The sequence below is a fragment of the Salmo salar genome, chromosome ssa10 (genome assembly GCF_905237065.1).
Source record: "Salmo salar chromosome ssa10, Ssal_v3.1, whole genome shotgun sequence".
NCBI classification, from domain to species: Eukaryota; Metazoa; Chordata; class Actinopteri; order Salmoniformes; family Salmonidae; genus Salmo; species Salmo salar.
In genome coordinates this window covers 14,343,238-14,360,530 of record NC_059451.1, presented here as the reverse complement: position 1 = coordinate 14,360,530, position 17,293 = coordinate 14,343,238, and the positions used below count along the sequence as shown (strand labels likewise).

The following is a 17,293-nucleotide window of genomic DNA, read 5'->3' as shown; positions in this document are numbered from 1 at the left end:
TGGGTAGTCTATTGCTTCAAATCCTATTACAACAATTGGATGACTTTTAGTGTTCCATTAAGCAACACTTTGTTGCCTTCATTAGCGTACTTTATTCCAATATTTCTGTCATTCAGTGATATTTATTCCCATAGTAATTCGTTATGGATCCATCCAGATGTGGTTAGAAAACAATGCATTTGGTGGACTTTGTAAGAATCTATTGTCCTGCTGATAGCCCATCAAGAGTGCATGGCTTTTTCTATATTCTTTAAAAAAACTCCAGCACAGACAAGAGAAAGGAGCCTTGAATAATTAAACATGTTGGTAAAATACTGTTAGACTTGGGGATTATGTTCACGGACAGTGCTATTCGCCTCTGTTACGCCGAACGCGAAAACCAAGGAAAATGAACGGGTATAGTAGACTACAAAACTGTAAAGTAGGCCTAATAATGCTTAAATAAATTGACTGCTGGTCTTTACTGTATGCTGCACATTTTTACATTGTATTCCATTTCCAGCGAGACTATTCAAGCCATCGACTCACTGATGGTTGAAGATGATGGGTGGTCGGCAAAGGCAATCTGGAATCTGCTGGCATCACCGCACAACATTGCTCTAATCACAGTCAGAAGACAGTTGAAGAAACTTAAGTGGACTTATGGAAAGGCTCGGTAAGATATTTTATATATATATATATATATATATATTGTCACAGGCGTCGTAGTGAAAAGACCAAGGCGCAGCGTGTATAGTGCTCATCTTTAGATTTTAATGAACGCACTTCAAACAACAAAATAAAAAACGCACAACAGTTCCGTCAGGTACAACAACTAAACAGAAAGCAACCACCCACAAAACCCAAAGAAAAACAGGCTGCCTAAGTATGGCTTCCAATCAGAGACAACGAAAGACACCTGCCTCTGATTGGAAACCATACTCGGCCAAACATAGAAAACGAAACATAGAAATAGAAAACTAGAACCAATTCCCCTAGAACAAAAAAAAACCCAAACCACACAAAACAACCCCCCTGCCACGCCCTGACCATACTACTATGGCAAATGACCCTTTTTACTGGTCAGGACGTGACATATATACATATCACGCCCTGACCATACTACTATGGCAAATTACCCTTTTTACTGGTCAGGACGTGACATATATACATACATACATACATACATACATACATACATACATACATACATACATACATACATACTTACATATACATATATATATATATATACAGTTGAAGTCGGAAATGTACATACACCTTAGCCAAATATATTAAAACTCAGTTTTTCACAATTTCTGACATTTAATCTTAGTAAAAATTCGCTGTCTTAGGTCATTTCGGATCACCACTTTATTTTAAGAATCTGAAATGTCAGAATAATAGTAGAGAGAATGATTTATTTCAGATTTTATTTCTTTCATCACATTCCCAGTGGGTCAGAAGTTTACATACACTCAATTAGTATTTGGTAGCATTGCCATTACATTGTTTAACTTGGATCAAACGTTTCGGGTAGCCTTCCACAAGCTTCCCACAATAAGTTGGGTGAATTTGGGCCCATTCCTCCTGACAGAGCTGGTGTAACTGAGTCAGGTTTGTAGGCCTCCTCACTCGCATACATGTTTTCAGTTCTGCCCACACATTTTCTATAGGATTGAGGTCAGGGCTTTGTGATGGCCACTCCAATACCTTGACTTTGTTGTCCTTAAGCCATTTTGCCACAACTTTGGGAGTATGCTTGGGGTCATTGTCCATTTGGAAGACCCATTTGCGACCAAGGTTTAACTTCCTGACTGATGTCTTGAGATGTTGCTTCAATACATCCCCATAATTTTCCTGCCTCATGATGCCATCTATTTTGTGAAGTGCACCAATCCCTCCTGCAGCAAAGCACCCCCACAACATGATGCTGCCACCCCCATGCTTCACGGTTCAGATGGTGTTCTTTGGCTTGCAAGCCTCCCCCTTTTTCCTCTAAACCTAACGATGGTCATTATGGCAAAACAGTTCTATTTTTGTTTCATCCGACCAGAGGACATTTCTCCAAAAAGTACGATCTTTGTCCCGATGTGCAGTTGCAAACCGTAGTCTGGCTTTATTATGGCGGTTTTGGAGCAGTGGCTTCTTCCTTGCTGAGCGGCCTTTCAGGTTATGTTGATATAGGACTTGTTTTACTGTGGATATAGATACTTTTGTACCTGTTTTCTCCAGCATCTTCACAAGGTCCTTTGCTGTTGTTCTGGGATTCATTTGCCCTTTTCGCACCAAAGTACGTTAATCTCTAGGAGACAGAACGCGTCTCCTTCCTGAGCGGTATGACGGCTGTGTGGTCCCATGGTGTTTATACTTATGTACTATTGTTTGTACAGATGAACGTGGTACCTTCAGGCGTTTGGAAATTGCTCCCAAGGATGAACCAGACTTGTGGAGGTCTACCATTTTTTTCTGAGGTCTTGGCTGATTTCTTTTGATTTTCCCATGATGTCAAGCAAAGAGGCACTGAGTTTGAAGGTAGGCCTTGAAATACATCCACAGGTACACCTCAAATTGACTCAAATGATGTCAATTAGCCGATCAGAATCTTCTAAAGCCATGACATCATTTTCTGGAATTTTCCAAGCTGTTTAAAGGCGCAGTCAACTTAGTGTATGTAAACTTCTGACCCACTGGAATTGTGATACAGTGAATTATAAGTGAAATAATCTGTCTGTAAACAATTGTTGGAAAAATGACTTGTGTCATGCACAAAGTAGATGTCCTAACCGACTTGCCAAAACTATAGTTTGTTAACAAGAAATGTGTGGAGTGGTTGAAAAATGAGTTTTAATGACTCCAACCTAAGTGTATGTAAACTTCCGACTTCAACTGTATATATATATATATTTTGTACTGTTCTGTAGTTTCGAACTTTGCGTGCTGCAGGCCCAGGCATGGATCAAAGCTGGCGAGACATTAAATGACATCATCAAGAGATATGCTGTACCCTATGTCAGAGAGGTGTTTTTGGGACCACATCGTGTCTATTGTCCTTATGAAAAACAAGAGTTTGAAAACATGTTTTCAAAATGCCTCCAGGGCCGACAGACAAGTTCCTTACTTTTCCCCCTTCCACTTGCCTCTTCCATTTTTGTGGTAATGCTGCAATGAATTGGTTGTAATGTTGGGTAGAGCGGACATTTCCATATATTTGTGTTAGCTGCATGTGTGACATAACTCCACCAGTCCTATTTATGATATAGTTTACAAAGATTACACCTTTTTCTTTTTTGGGGGGGTGAAAAAGAAAGGCTTTTTATCAATTAGTATATTTGAGTTTAACCACAATATTTGTTGAATTATTTGTTCTGTCTTTTCTGGTGGATTAAACTGAAATTCCAACCAACTTTCTTTGGCTTGTTTAAAAATAAATATATTTTGAAGATTATTTTGTTTTCAAATAACCGAAAGTGAGCAGTTGTAATCTGATTAAAGGGGAAAAGGCCATTATTGAACATGGGGTGAGACATTCTTACTACTTTGCTAGATAACCTGTTTGGTTTTAAGTACACATTTTGTATGACTGACGCCTTCAGTGAGAGATCTAATGCTTTAATATGTAATCATTTCTGCCCTCCGAATTCATATTCATTATATAAATAGGCCTATGTGCACCTTCATCAGATGAACCGCAACATGTCGGCTAAATCGATTTAACTCATGAATGCATTTGAAAGTTTTTAATATTGTGATAGTGAAGAGCAAAATAATCCTAACATTTCCAAATAAAAATCTGAATGATTTATCAAGACCAGTCCCCATGCTTCAGTGATATTTATTCCCATAGTAATTCGTTATGGATTCATTAATATATTTAAAGTCCCTAAACTCGGCTAGAGTCTATTGTGCTGCTGATAGTTGAAATAAACATCTGCATTTTAAGAGTATTTTTATGATTATTTTATTAACAGAAGCATAAAGATGTTGATGTCGAAATACTGTACAGTATATGCTTTACACAACATTTTGCAGTTGCATGATGTTTTGTAGTTAGAAATTAAAAACTTTAGAGTACTTAATACATTGTAAATTGGGGGGATTTTTTTCACACCTAGCCAAGCTATCCTTTTGTAAAGGTTGAAGAGTCTATTGTCCTGCTAATAGCCCATCATGGAAATGTTGTTTGCCCCCATAGGTTTTAGGCCTGCAGTGGGTTATAATAATCCATGCCTTCTGGGAATGTTTAAAAGTCCAAAAGTTATGGGTGGAGTTACAATTTTGGCTGTCAGAAGTATTAAAATCAACCAATGTCAGCCTTTAAATGCTTTATTATCCAAATGTTTAAAGTACGTGTGGGCGATGGAGAGAAAGCATTTGACTGTTTTTAAAATGAGGGTTTTCCGGAGGAACGGAAAATTGCGTGTCAATTCATTAACCATGTGCCATGGAATCGGTACATCGAAAATCTCTTCCCAACTATTTTGCAATCTATATGGCATAGCTGTCAATTTTACAAACAGATTTTTGCCACAGTTTAGACTACCTATAGATCAGCGTTCTAACTCACCCTTGTGGTAGTGTGGTGCAATGACAGAATGCCACCATCTACCACAAATGGTTGCGGCATAAGCTCAAACCTTTTAAAGGAAGAACCACTGTATATATAACGTTATACATATTTTGATATAAATATCTTCTGGGTATCATTTGAAGAGGGGCTTTGCTTTGCACTAACCTTGACCTGCAGCTTGCCAAACCTGGGCCCAGCATTGAGGATGTAGTAGAGCTTACTGGTAGGAGTGTCCAGGTCTTCTGCCTCCAACACCACACTGGAGATCACCCTCCTGTCCATCCAGTCCACCTCCACTCCTGCATTTCTGACAGAGAAGATACACGATATGGTCAGGACCACAGTGACACAAAGAAACATACTAGGGGCTATTCAGAGACAGAGAAAGAGAGAAGAAAAGCAAGAGAGAGACATTATTAGAGAGTTCAATCCCCAGCAAAGACACTGAGGGCCACAGAGACATTGGGGACCAAAGGAGGGGAAGGTATACAGTACCAGTCAAAAATGTGGATACACCTACTCATTCAAGGGTTTTTCTTTATTCTTTTGCATTGTAGAATAATAGTGAAGACATCTACAGTAGACACAGGCAGAGATAATCCGTTCACCTACTCTGCGTCTCACAAAGACACGGCGGTTGGAACCAAAATTCTCAAATCAGACCAAAGGACAGATTTCGGACGGTCTAATGTCCATTGCTTGTGTTTCTTGGCCCAAGCAGGTCTCTTCTTATTATTGATGTCCTTAAGTAGTGTTTTTTTGCAGCAATTCGACCATGAAAGCTTGATTTCACGCATTGTCCTTTGAACAGCTAATGTTGAGATGTGTCTGTTACTTGAACTCTGTGAAGCATTTATTTGGGCTGCAATTTCTGAGGCTGGTAACTCTAATGAACTTATCCTCTGCAGCAGAGGTAACTCTGGGTCTCCCTTTCATGTGGCGGTCCTCATGAGAGCCAGTTTCATCATAGCTCTTGATGGTTTTTGGAACAGCACTTTACGAAACTTTCAAATTTATTGAAATGTTCCACATTGACTGACCTTCATGTCTTAAAGTAATGATGGACTGTCATTTCTCTTTGCTTATTTGAGCTGTTCTTGCCATAACATAGACTTGGTCTTTTACCAAATAGAGCTATCTTCTGTATACCACCCTTAACTTGTCACAACACAACTGATTGGCTCAAACGCATTAAGAAGGAATGAAATCCCACAAATTCACTTTTAACAAGACACACCTGTTAATTGAAATGCATTCCAGTTGACTAACTCATGAAGCTGGTTGAGAGAATGCCAAGAGTGTGCAAAGCTGTCATCAAGGCAAAGGGTGGCTACTTTGAAAAATCTCAAATATAAGATACATTTTGATTTAACACTCTTTTGGTTCCTACATGATTCCATGTGTATTATTTCATAGTCTTGATGTCTTCACTATTGTTCTGCAATAGTACAAATAAAGAAAAACCCTTGAATGAGTAGGTGTGTCCAACCTTTTAACTGCTACTATAGATGTAAGCAAAGTACCAGTTCCAACTCATATAAAGCTCCCTACAAGCAGTACCGACAAGCACCAGTCAACTGAGGAGCCCCAGCCCAGTGAGAGAAGGACAAACACTGTGGGCCACAGAGACAGACACATGCAGCTAGGGCCACAGAGCCCTTAACACCCTAGCCTCCCTGAACCTAGCACGCTCAGATGAGTCCTCATCCTGAACACACGTCAACAACACCAGATCCCCTCCCTCCCCCTGCTGCCTGGCATGGAACAATGGGCCAGGCGAGCAGGAGAGACCTGTCAGAGCCATCCACCAGGGCACCGCAAACAAGGAAGTGGGCGTCTGCCAAAAAGCCACATTACTTCTGCCTATGCGGCCTTTATGGACTGCGAACCGTGCCAACGCACTGATTCAAAAAAGTCCTGATCTAAGGAGAAATAGAGGAAAAACAGGAGGAGGAGGACAGAGGAGGACAGAGGAGGACCTATTCAAGGATGTAACCTGATTCCCAGTCACTCATTCGAGTGGGGGACACAGGGAGATTAAACATATTCCTGCACCCGCCACATGTGCTGTACAGGTTGTGTGTGTTGACCCCTGAGTCCATACCCCCCACCCTCACCACCCCCCTTCTGTCCCAATCCTCCACCTCCCCCATCCCCAACTTCACTTCTCTCCCTCCCACCATTCATTCCACCCCTTCCTCCACCTCCCTTCCCTTTCTCACCCATCCCTCCCTTATCCCCTTCTTGGCTCTGAGTGTTTCTCCCAGGGCGTTCTTCTTATCCTTACTTTAGCAGCCGGGGCTTTTCATCGTTGACTGGTAGGACACGGAGGTGAGCGGTCCCCTGGATTGTGTGGCGGCCATCTGTCAGCTGCACAGTGAACGAGTCCTTCAGGGTTTCCGTGTCATCGTGCATGTACATGATCCTCATTCCTGCAGATAGGGGCCAAGAGGGGAAGAGTCAGGGAGAGGATGGGAGAACGGTGGGAGAGGGTGAACGGGAGGACAGTTTGGTTGGTTTTGGGCTGGGGTGTTCGGTCACGTTGTAAACAGAGTAGCAACGTGTGTAAATATGTGTTTTTAGGGTAGAGACGTTGAAGTATTTCTACTAAAATCTTAAATGTGGTCAAAACGAGAAACTGGCTTTTCCAAGAACTGTAATATGTTGTTGCAAAAAAAGGAGTGCTCTCAGCGCATCACATATTCCACTAGTGTTCACAACAGTATCAATTTGGCCTCATCACACAAACACACTGGCAATTTTCACTATTGCTATGGTCTTTGAAGAAGCCAAACCAAACAGATTGGTCCTGTAGGTGAACAAGGTCAATCAAAAGTTTGGACACAACTACTCATTCAAGGGTTCTTCTTAAGCTTTACTATTTTCTACATTGTAGAATAGTAGTGAAGACATCAAAACTATGAAATAACACATGGAATCATGTAGTAACCAAAAAAGTGTTAAACAAATCAAAATATATTCTTCAAAGTAGCCACTCTTTGCCATTGACAGCTTTGTACACTCTTAGCATTCTCTCAACTAGCTTCATTAGGTAGTTACCTGGAATGCATTTCAATTACAGGTGTGCTTTGTTAAAAGTTAATTTGTGGAATTTCTTTCCTTCTTAATGTGTTTGAGCCAATCAGTTGAGTTGTGACAAGTTAGGGGTGATATACAGAAGATAGCCCTATTTGGTAAAAGACCAAGTCCATATTATAGCTAGAACAGCTTAAATAAGCAAAGAGAAATGACAGTCCATCATTACTTTAAGACATGAATGTCAGTCAATACGGAACATCTTAAGAACTTTGAAAGTTTCTTAAAGTGCTGTCCAAAAAACAATCAAGTGCTATGATGAAACTGTCACTCATGAGGATCGCCACAGGAAAGGAAGACCCAGAATTACCTCTGCTGCAGAGGAATGGTGGGAGGGAGAGAAGGGAAGTTGGGGATGGGGGAGGTGGAGGATTGGGACAGAAGGGGGTGGTGAGGGTGGGGGGTATGGACTCAGGGGTCAACACACACAACCTGTACAGCACATGTGGCGGGTGCAGGAATATGTTTAATCTCCCTGTGTCCCCCACTCGAATGAGTGACTGGGAATCAGGTTACATCCTTGAATAGGTCCTCCTCTGTCCTCCTCTGTCCTCCTCCTCCTGTTTTTCCTCTATTTCTCCTTAGATCAGGACTTTTTTGAATCAGTGCGTTGGCACGGTTCGCAGTCCATAAAGGCCGCATAGGCAGAAGTAATGTGGCTTTTTGGCAGACGCCCACTTCCTTGTTTGCGGTGCCCTGGTGGATGGCTCTGACAGGTCTCTCCTGCTCGCCTGGCCCATTGTTCCATGCCAGGCAGCAGGGGGAGGGAGGGGATCTGGTGTTGTTGACGTGTGTTCAGGATGAGGACTCATCTGAGCGTGCTAGGTTCAGGGAGGCTAGGGTGTTAAGGGCTCTGTGGCCCTAGCTGCATGTGTCTGTCTCTGTGGCCCACAGTGTTTGTCCTTCTCTCACTGGGCTGGGGCTCCTCAGTTGACTGGTGCTTGTCGGTACTGCTTGTAGGGAGCTTTATATGAGTTGGAACTGGTACTTTGCTTACATCTATAGTACCAGTTAAAAGGTTGGACACACCTACTCATTCAAGGGTTTTTCTTTATTTGTACTATTTCAGAATAATAGTGAAGACATCAAGACTATGAAATAATAGAGAGAGTGTTAAATCAAAATGTATCTTATATTTGTGTCACGTCCTGACCAGTAAAGGGGTTATTTGTTATTTGAGTTTGGTCAGGACGTGGCAGGGGGTATTTGTTTTATATGGTTCGGGGTGGTTGTGTATGTAGAGGGGTGTTAGATTTATGTATTCCGGGGTTTTTGGTTATTGTTCTATGTTAGTTTATTTCTATGTTCTGTCTAGTCGTTTGTATTTTGATGTTTTGCTAATTGGTGTTGGGGCCTTCAGTTGGAGGCAGCTGTTTATCGTTGCCTCAGATTGAAGGTCCTATAATTAGGAGTATGTTTGTTTTGGGGTTTGTAGGAGATTGTTTCTTGTATTTCTGTGTGAGCCTACAAGACTGTTTTGTCGTCCGTTTATCATTTTTTCGTGTTTGTTTTGGATTAATAAAAATGAGCATTCACATACCCGCTGCGCCTTGGTCCATCTATTACGACTACCGTGACAATTTGAGATTCTTCAAAGTAGCCACCCTTTGCCTTGATGACAGCTTTACACACTCTTGGCATTCTCTCAACCAGCTTCATGAGTTAGTCAACTGGAATGCATTTCAATTAACAGGTGTGCTTTGTTAAAAGTTAATTTGTGGAATTTCTTTCCTTCTTAATGCGTTTGAGCCAATCAGTTGTGTTGTGACAAGTTAGGGGTGTTATACAGAAGATAGCCCTATTTGGTAAAAGACCAAGTCCATATTATGGCAAGAACAGCTTAAATAAGCAAAGAGAAATGACAGTCCATCATTACTTTAAGACATGAAGGTCAGTCAGTACGGAACATTTTAAGAACTTTGAAAGTTTCTTCAAGTGCTATGATGAAACTGGCTCTCATATGGACTGCCACAGGAAAGGAAGACGCAGAGTTACCTCTATTGCAGAGAATAAGTTCATTACAGTTACCAGCTTCAGATAGCAGCCCAAATAAATGCTTCACAGAGTTCAAGTAACAGACACATCTCAACATTGACTGTCCAGAGGAGACTGTGTGAATCAGGCCTTCATGGTTGAATTGCTGCAAAGAAACCACTACTAAAGGACGCCAATAATAAGAAGAAGAGACTTGTGTGGGCCAAGAAACAAGAGCAATGGACATTAGACAGGTGGACATCTATCCTTTGGTCTGATGAGTCCAAATTTGAGATTTTTGGTTCCAACCGCCATGTCTTTGTGAGACGCAGAGTAGGTGAACGAATGATCTCCGCGTGTGTGGTTCCCACCGTGAAGCATGGAGGAGGAGGTGTGATGGTGTGGGGGTGCTTTTCTGGTGACACTGTCAGTGATTTATTTAGAATTCAAGGCACACTTAACCAGCATGGCTACCACAGCATTCTGCAGCGATACGCCATCCCATCTGGTTTGCGTTTAGTGGGACTATCATTTGTTTTTCAACAGGACAATGATCCGAAACACACCTCCGGGCTGTGTAAGGCCTATTTGACCAAGAAGGAGCGTGATGGGAGTGCTGCATCAGATTACCTGGCCTCCACAATCACCCGACCTCAACCCAATTGAGATGGTTTGGGATGAGTTGGACCACAGAGTGAAGGAAAAGCAGCCATCAAGAGCTCAGCATATGTGGGAACTCCTTCAAGACTGTTGGAAAAGCATTCCAGGTGAAGCTGGTTGAAAGAATGCCAAGAGTGTGCTAAGCTGTCATCAAGGCAAAGGGTGGCTACTTTGAAGAATCTAAAATATAACATATATTTTGATTTGTTCAACACTTTTTTGGTGTTTTTTTTTGGTGTTAAACATGTGTTATTTCAGAGTTTTGATGTCTTCGCTATTATTCTACAATGTAGAAAAATCCTTGAATGAGTAGGTTTCCAAAATTTTGACTGATACTGTATGTTTCCATGGGTCTGCTGCTTACAAGGAGTGTGTGTATGTGCACGTGCATGCTTGTGTACGTGTGTCTACACACTTGCATGTGTGTGTGCATGTATGTGTGTGTGCTCAGTGACTGAACATAGTGCACAGTGGCTGTGAGGTAATTGTGCAGGCAGCAGCAGCAGAGAGCGAGAGAGAGAGAGCAGTTGGAAGGACAGTGTGCAGCGGAGGCAGCAGCAGCACCACGGGCGCTCTGCGACCTCTGTCTCGAGCATCTGTTCAGCAGGGGCCTGACCCCCGACAACGACGACAACACAACGCACAGCCCTCTGGAAGGAAGGCACAGCCCAGGCTGGGGGAACAGAGGGGGAGGAAGGGGCAGGCTGGCCTTGTAGTTGGATGTAATGCCTGTACCCCCCCGAATAACAACCCAACAACCTCAAACTCAGAAAGGCATAGACTAACAAACGACACTAGTAAACATATGGCACTAAACCAAACGAAGACACAGTGATACATGCAGGCAACTGCTGCCCTACTATAGTTCAAAAACATGCACTTAACAAAGTGCACAACAATTCTTCCAGGTGCATGGAACAAAAGACAGGCCTACAGTAAGCCATACGCTCCTGTATAGTTTATGGAAATATTTCAAAGATAAACTGTACAAGATTATTCAAATCAATTCTGTTTAAATCATTCTTGGTCCCCCTAAGGGCAAATACTTTTTGGGCTACAGTGGTGCTTCAGACATATACATCAAAATCAAGTGTCTCACCTTGTTTGAGCTCCTCCATGGTGAAGGTGTGTACTATCAGGCTCTGCAGAAGTAGCTTGGGGCCCATGTTCTTATAGCGGCTCAACTCCGTTCCATAGATCCCGTTCAGCAGGGTCCCGTGGGCTGGGGGAACCAATACTGTGAAGGTCAAAATGTCCGCCGGGGCGTCCAAGTCCAATGCATTCAAAATGGCCGGACTCAGCTCCTTTATCCCTCCCTCGATCACCTGGGGGAAAAAAGAGGGATGAGGAAAAGGAGGATGAGTCCGAAGGGAAAGAAAGGAGATGGAGGAGGCATCATAGGAAGAGAGGGAAGGCGCCGTCGCAGACCATGGACCTGTTTGAACACAGTGAAATGCCTCCTTCCTTCACTCCCTTCCTTGAGGTCTGGTCTAACACGGTTGGATATGCGAAAGCAAAAATTCCACTCCATAGCTTAGACCCATCAAGTCATGTCAGAGCAGTGGGATGACAGCAGGGTGCATTTTCCAAAGTATTTAAACATGGCCAAAGACATAAAAGCGTTAGATGGATGGATGTGAGGCAACTTACAGTGAAGTTGCTAAGTGTCAGAGAGGGAGTCTCGTCGTTGGTGGGGTGGATGATGATGTAGAAGGGGATGGGGGGAGACTTGTGCCTCCCGTCGCTCACACTGATCACCAGCTGGTCCACGGTGGGCTCAGTCCCCTGGTGCTCCGCCTGGACGTAGTTGATGTATCCCGCTCTGAGGTGGAGCAGGCTGAATGAGACTGAACATACCACAACAACAACACAGCAGGGTATGAGTAGAAATTAATCTTTTCTCATTGTACTCTTGTCGACTTAGAGTTAACTGTGTGCATGGTCCATACTGTCTGAGACTGAGTGCCCAGAACACAACAGCCGTGTACGGGAGAAGAGTGGGTCTAGGCAGTACCTTATTCAACGCATTTTTCACAAAGCTTTACTGCCATATAAGCATGATATAACGTGTTAAAAAGGCTTATTGGTCCTTCGAGCCGTATATTGAATTACTTGTCCTTCGAGCCGGATTAATTAAAAAAACGTATTTTTTAAACAGTCATAATAGTTTGTGTCGGTAGATATCAGCAAGATAACTAATGGCCAACTTTGAACTAACCATGGCTAACCTTTTGACTAAAGAGCTTAAAGGGATAGTTTATGCTAAATCTATATTTGGGTGAAATTCCCCTTACCTTGAGTTGTGTCTGAAGGCCTATATTGACAGAAACCACAATAATCCATTGTTTACTTCTGTCACAGCCAGGAGTTAGAATAAAATTAGCATTTTCCAAATTCATTCATGTATTAGCGGTACTGATGTTAGCAAAGCTATATTGCGAGCCAAAACTTCCTCAAAAACACTTCAAACTGTTTGGTAGCGTCTATGCTCGCAAAGACCCTGTCCATGTTTTCTTGCCCGCGAGAATGTCGTTCTTTTTGCAGTAATATTCCAATGCTCTGATAGTTCCATCAAGCCTGGTGAGTTTGTTCACAGCTGGTAATCAATCCGAGTGCCCAATGGAATACAATGCAATACAATAAAAATGTATTGTCCATGTTACAGCAAACGGAAACAGTTGCGGCTTTGAGACTACTGTACATGTGGAAATAGTTCATGCTTAAATTATCCCTGCACCAACTAAGGAACTTAGTTTGAAGTGTTTTTGAGGAAGTTTCTGCTAGCAATGCAGCTTTGGTAACATCGGTACCGCTGCTTACATTCATGAATTTGGACGATGCTAATTATGCTAACTCCTAGAGGTGGCAGAAGAAAACAACGGATTATTGTTGATTCTGTCACTATGGGCCTTCAGACACAGGTCTGGGGACTTCCACCCCAAATATAGATTTGGCTATCACTCTTAAGGATCTGTGTGCCACTGACCCACTCTGAGGCCTGCGTTGCTCTTCTCGAAACCTGGTGAGGGCAGGGTGTTCTCCAGGAAGCCCTGTAGGGGTGGGTTTTCCAGGAGGAAGAGGAGCTCTTCAGGGTACGTATCGGGGTCCTCGGCCCCCAGCACTCCCCCACATAGACAGGCTGAGGAGCCCTCGTCCACCACAAACATGTCACCTGACAGGGACACACAGAGCGAAATGACAGTGAAAGACACATGAAATGATGACATGAAATAATTGCACCTGAAATAATTGCAATGGAATTCTCTCTCGCAATTCTCTCACATTTTTAGTAATGGTTTCAGAAGCTTAAGAGGCATGATAGAGAAAAACAGTAAATGTATCCATCCATCCCTAAACATATGCCAATCTTCCCTCCCTCTCCTCTCTCACATTCTCTCTCTTTCTCTCTTTCTCTCCCCCTCTCTCGGCTCTTGGCCAGCACGCTGCCACCTGGTTGCTGATAAAGCCATCATGCCCCTGCTTGCTGGCGTCTGCACCCATTTACAGCACTGATAAATAATGAATGGAGAATGGGCAATGGTGGGATGAAGGCTTGGATCAGGATCCACCCTGATCCAAGGGGGGATGAGGTGTGTGTGTGTGTGTGTGTAGTTAATGACCAAATGTCTGGGATACAGGTGATAAAAAAAGAAAGAAAAAAAACATTGTCCACCAAACAAGAAAAGAGGCAAAGCCGGATTCCTCTTTGTTTTGCTCCGCTAATTCTCTGATGCGGTCTCTTTATTCAATGCAAATTAATTAGACAACTACATTTCCCCTGCAAACTACTCCGGATTTTGTGGGCCTGCTATGCAGCGGTGAAGATTGAGAATAAATATTCATTTTTTTCTTGGCTGGGATTAGCGAATTAGCTGATGATGGTGGAGATGGGGTATAGCGGGCCGGGATGGATAATCTTGGCAGCAAGAAGGGTGGAAGGGAGGCCTAACGTGTGTTCTTTTGTGAGCAAGGGATGCTCCTTTCTGTCTTTTGTTTGCTGAGGCCTTCATTGTCCGGTGGCCCTCGTGGGGAATTGGTGTCTGCTCGGCGCCCACCGGTTCGCTAACGTTAGCTCCCCTCCCCAACACAGCAGAAGAATAATCCCGACCAGCTGTGTGTGTGCCCTCTGCACGCTAGAACACACCACAACACCATGCAGTAATTCATAACAACACCCAGCAAGGGATTTCCATTAAATGCCCTAACAAACCCCTTTTTACCTACAAACACGCACACACACACACACACACACACACACACACACACACACACACACACACACACACACACACACCCCATGCTCACAACAGCCACCCTCAGTCTCTGCTCCCCATCTCCTAACACCCTTCTTAGTCCTCTCATTCTCTCCCAGTGGTCACTGTTCCCTATTGATAACCACAAAGTTGCCGGTCACACACAGGGGGCTTTACGGTCCAATCCCTCTTCTTGGCTCGGGCTCTAGCGAGAGACGTTCCCTCGCCGTCCCCAGGAATCCATGTGTGTTTTGTGTGTGTGTGTGTGTGGGGACACAACGCTCGCCCTGCTTCCTCTCCTAGTGCAGAGTGTGTGTGCTCGGCTGATTAAGAGATTCTCGCTAGCGCAATGCGTTCTACCACCTGCCACCGAGCTCCCCGCTTCAAAGCAGAGGGCAGGCTGGGAAATTACAGAGCGTGTGTTTACCGGCATTAAGGGGATTGTGATTATCACAAAGTAGTTAAACCTTTACACAACAATAGAACTGAGGTGATGGGGAATCTTGTCTTATTTGATGCACCCAGCTCCCCATAGAGCGGCATTGACAAGACAAAGAAAGATGAGGCATCTCTGGTATTCCCTTGTTTGCACCTAGAGCAGAGGTGTCTAGGCTCCAACGTGGCCTGCGGGTGGTTGGAGTAAAAATACAACTAATAATAAAATAAAAAAATCCAAGATGTTGATTTTTGTCTTTTGGGGGGAAAAGGAACTTAATATACTTTCAAATGACTGAAAACAAATGAAAACTACATTTTATGCAGTTTCTTGTGGCCTCTAGCTCGCTAATAATCACCAAAATTAAAGCCAGCAGTCAAGGAGTATCGAAAATTCAGAAAACGATGGATAGACTATATTTTGTATGTTTTGATGGCGAGGAAATATAGCCAATTTTCAGTGGGGCCCTCCGGACATCGTTGAGGACCGAATGCAGCCCCCAAGGCAAAATTTGTTTGACACCCCTGATCTAGAGCCATATATAGAGTGTGTCTAAATATGTCTCTCTCTATGTTTCTATAAATGGATCTCTTTAATATGTCTTTAAATACAGCTTTATATGTCTCTCTATACAAGTATATATGGCTCATATGTTTCTCTCGATATAGAGTGTGGATCTATATAAACTCAGCAAAAAAAGAAACGTCCCATTTTCATGACCTTGTCTTTCAAAAATAATTAATAAAAATCCAAATAACTTCACAGATCTTCATTGTAAAGGGTTTAAACACTGTTTCCCATGCTTGTTCAATGACCCATAAACAATTAATGAACATGCACCTGTGGAACGGTCGTTAAGACACTAACAGTTTACAGATGGTAGGCAATTAAGGTCACAGTTAAGAAAACTTAGGACACTAAAGAGGCCTTTCTACTGACTCTTAAAAAACACCTAAAGAAAGATGCCCAGGGTCCTTGCTCATCTGCGTGAATGTGTCTTAGACATGCTGCAAGGAGGCATGAGGACTGCAGATGTGGCCAGGGCAATAAATTGCAATGTCATTACTGTGAGACACCTAAGACAGTTCTACAGGGAGACAGGACGGACAGCTGATCGCCCTCGCAGTGGCAGACCACGTGTAACACCTGCACAGGATCGGTACATCCGAACATCACACCTGCGGGACAGGTACAGGATGGCATCAACAACTGCCCAAGTTACACCAGGAACGCACAATCACTCCATCGGTGCTCTCAGACTGTCCGCAATAGGCTGAGAGAGGCTGGACTGAGGGCTTGTAGGCCTGTTGTAAGGCAGGTCTTCACCAGACATCACCGGCAACAACGTCGCCTGACAGGACTGGCAAAAAGTGCTCTTCACTGATGAGTCGCGGTTTTGTCTCACCCGGGTGATGGTTGGATTCACGTTTATCGTTGAAGGAATGAGCGTTACACCGAGGCCTGTACTCTGGAGCGGGATCGATTTGGAGGTGGAGAGTCCGTCATGGTCTGGGGCGGTGTATCACAGCATCATCGGACTGAGCTTGCTGTCATTGCAGGCAATCTCAACGCTGTGCGTTACAGGGAAGACATCCTCCTCCCTCATGTGGTACCCTTCCTGCAGGCTCATCCTGACATGACCCTCCAGCATGACAATGCCACCAGCCATACTGCTCACTCTGTGCGTGATTTCCTGTAAGACAGGAATGTCAGTGTTCTGCAATGGCCAGCGAAGAGCCCGGATCTCAATCCCATTGTGCACGTCTGGGACCTGTTGGATCGGAGGGTGAGGGCTAGGGCCATTCCACCCAGAAATGTCCGGGAACTTGCAGGTGCCTTGGTGGAAGAGTGGGGTAACATCTCACAGCAAGAACTGGAATATCTGGTGCAGTCCATGAGGAGGAGATGCACTGCAGTACTTAATGCAGCTGGTGGACACACCAGATACTGACTGTTACTTTTGATTTTGACCCCGCCCTTTGTTCAGGGACACATTATTCAATTTCTGTTAGTCACATGTCTGTGGAACTTGTTCAATTAATGTCTCAGTTGTTGAATCTTGTTATGTTCATACAAATATTTACACATTTTAAGTTTGCTGAAAATAAATGCAGTTGACAGTGAGAGGACGTTTCTTCTTTTTATGAGTTTCTGAGAAATTGTAGCAAATGTATAAAAAAAAATGGAAATATATAATTTACATAAGTATTCAGACACTTTACTCAGTAGTTTGTTGAAGCACCTTTGGCAGCGATTACAGCCTCAAGTCTTCTTGGGTATGACGCTACAAGCTTGGCACACCTGTATTTGAGGAGTTTCTCCCAT

At 43.4% G+C, this 17,293-nt stretch overlaps 1 protein-coding gene across 1 annotated transcript in view; it reads right to left on the bottom strand.

Moving 5' to 3' along the window:
* Window positions 1-17,293, bottom strand: part of LOC106613563 (FRAS1-related extracellular matrix protein 1) — a 56,438-nt gene that overhangs the window by 19,634 nt on the left and 19,511 nt on the right. The window contains exons 19-23 of the mRNA XM_045687368.1: window positions 13,266-13,451; window positions 11,930-12,126; window positions 11,379-11,604; window positions 6,837-6,981; window positions 4,715-4,856 (exon numbers count right to left, since the gene is read on the bottom strand). Of these exons, the coding sequence (XP_045543324.1) occupies window positions 4,715-4,856; window positions 6,837-6,981; window positions 11,379-11,604; window positions 11,930-12,126; window positions 13,266-13,451 (896 nt within the window). The remainder of the gene's footprint in view (window positions 1-4,714; window positions 4,857-6,836; window positions 6,982-11,378; window positions 11,605-11,929; window positions 12,127-13,265; window positions 13,452-17,293) is intronic.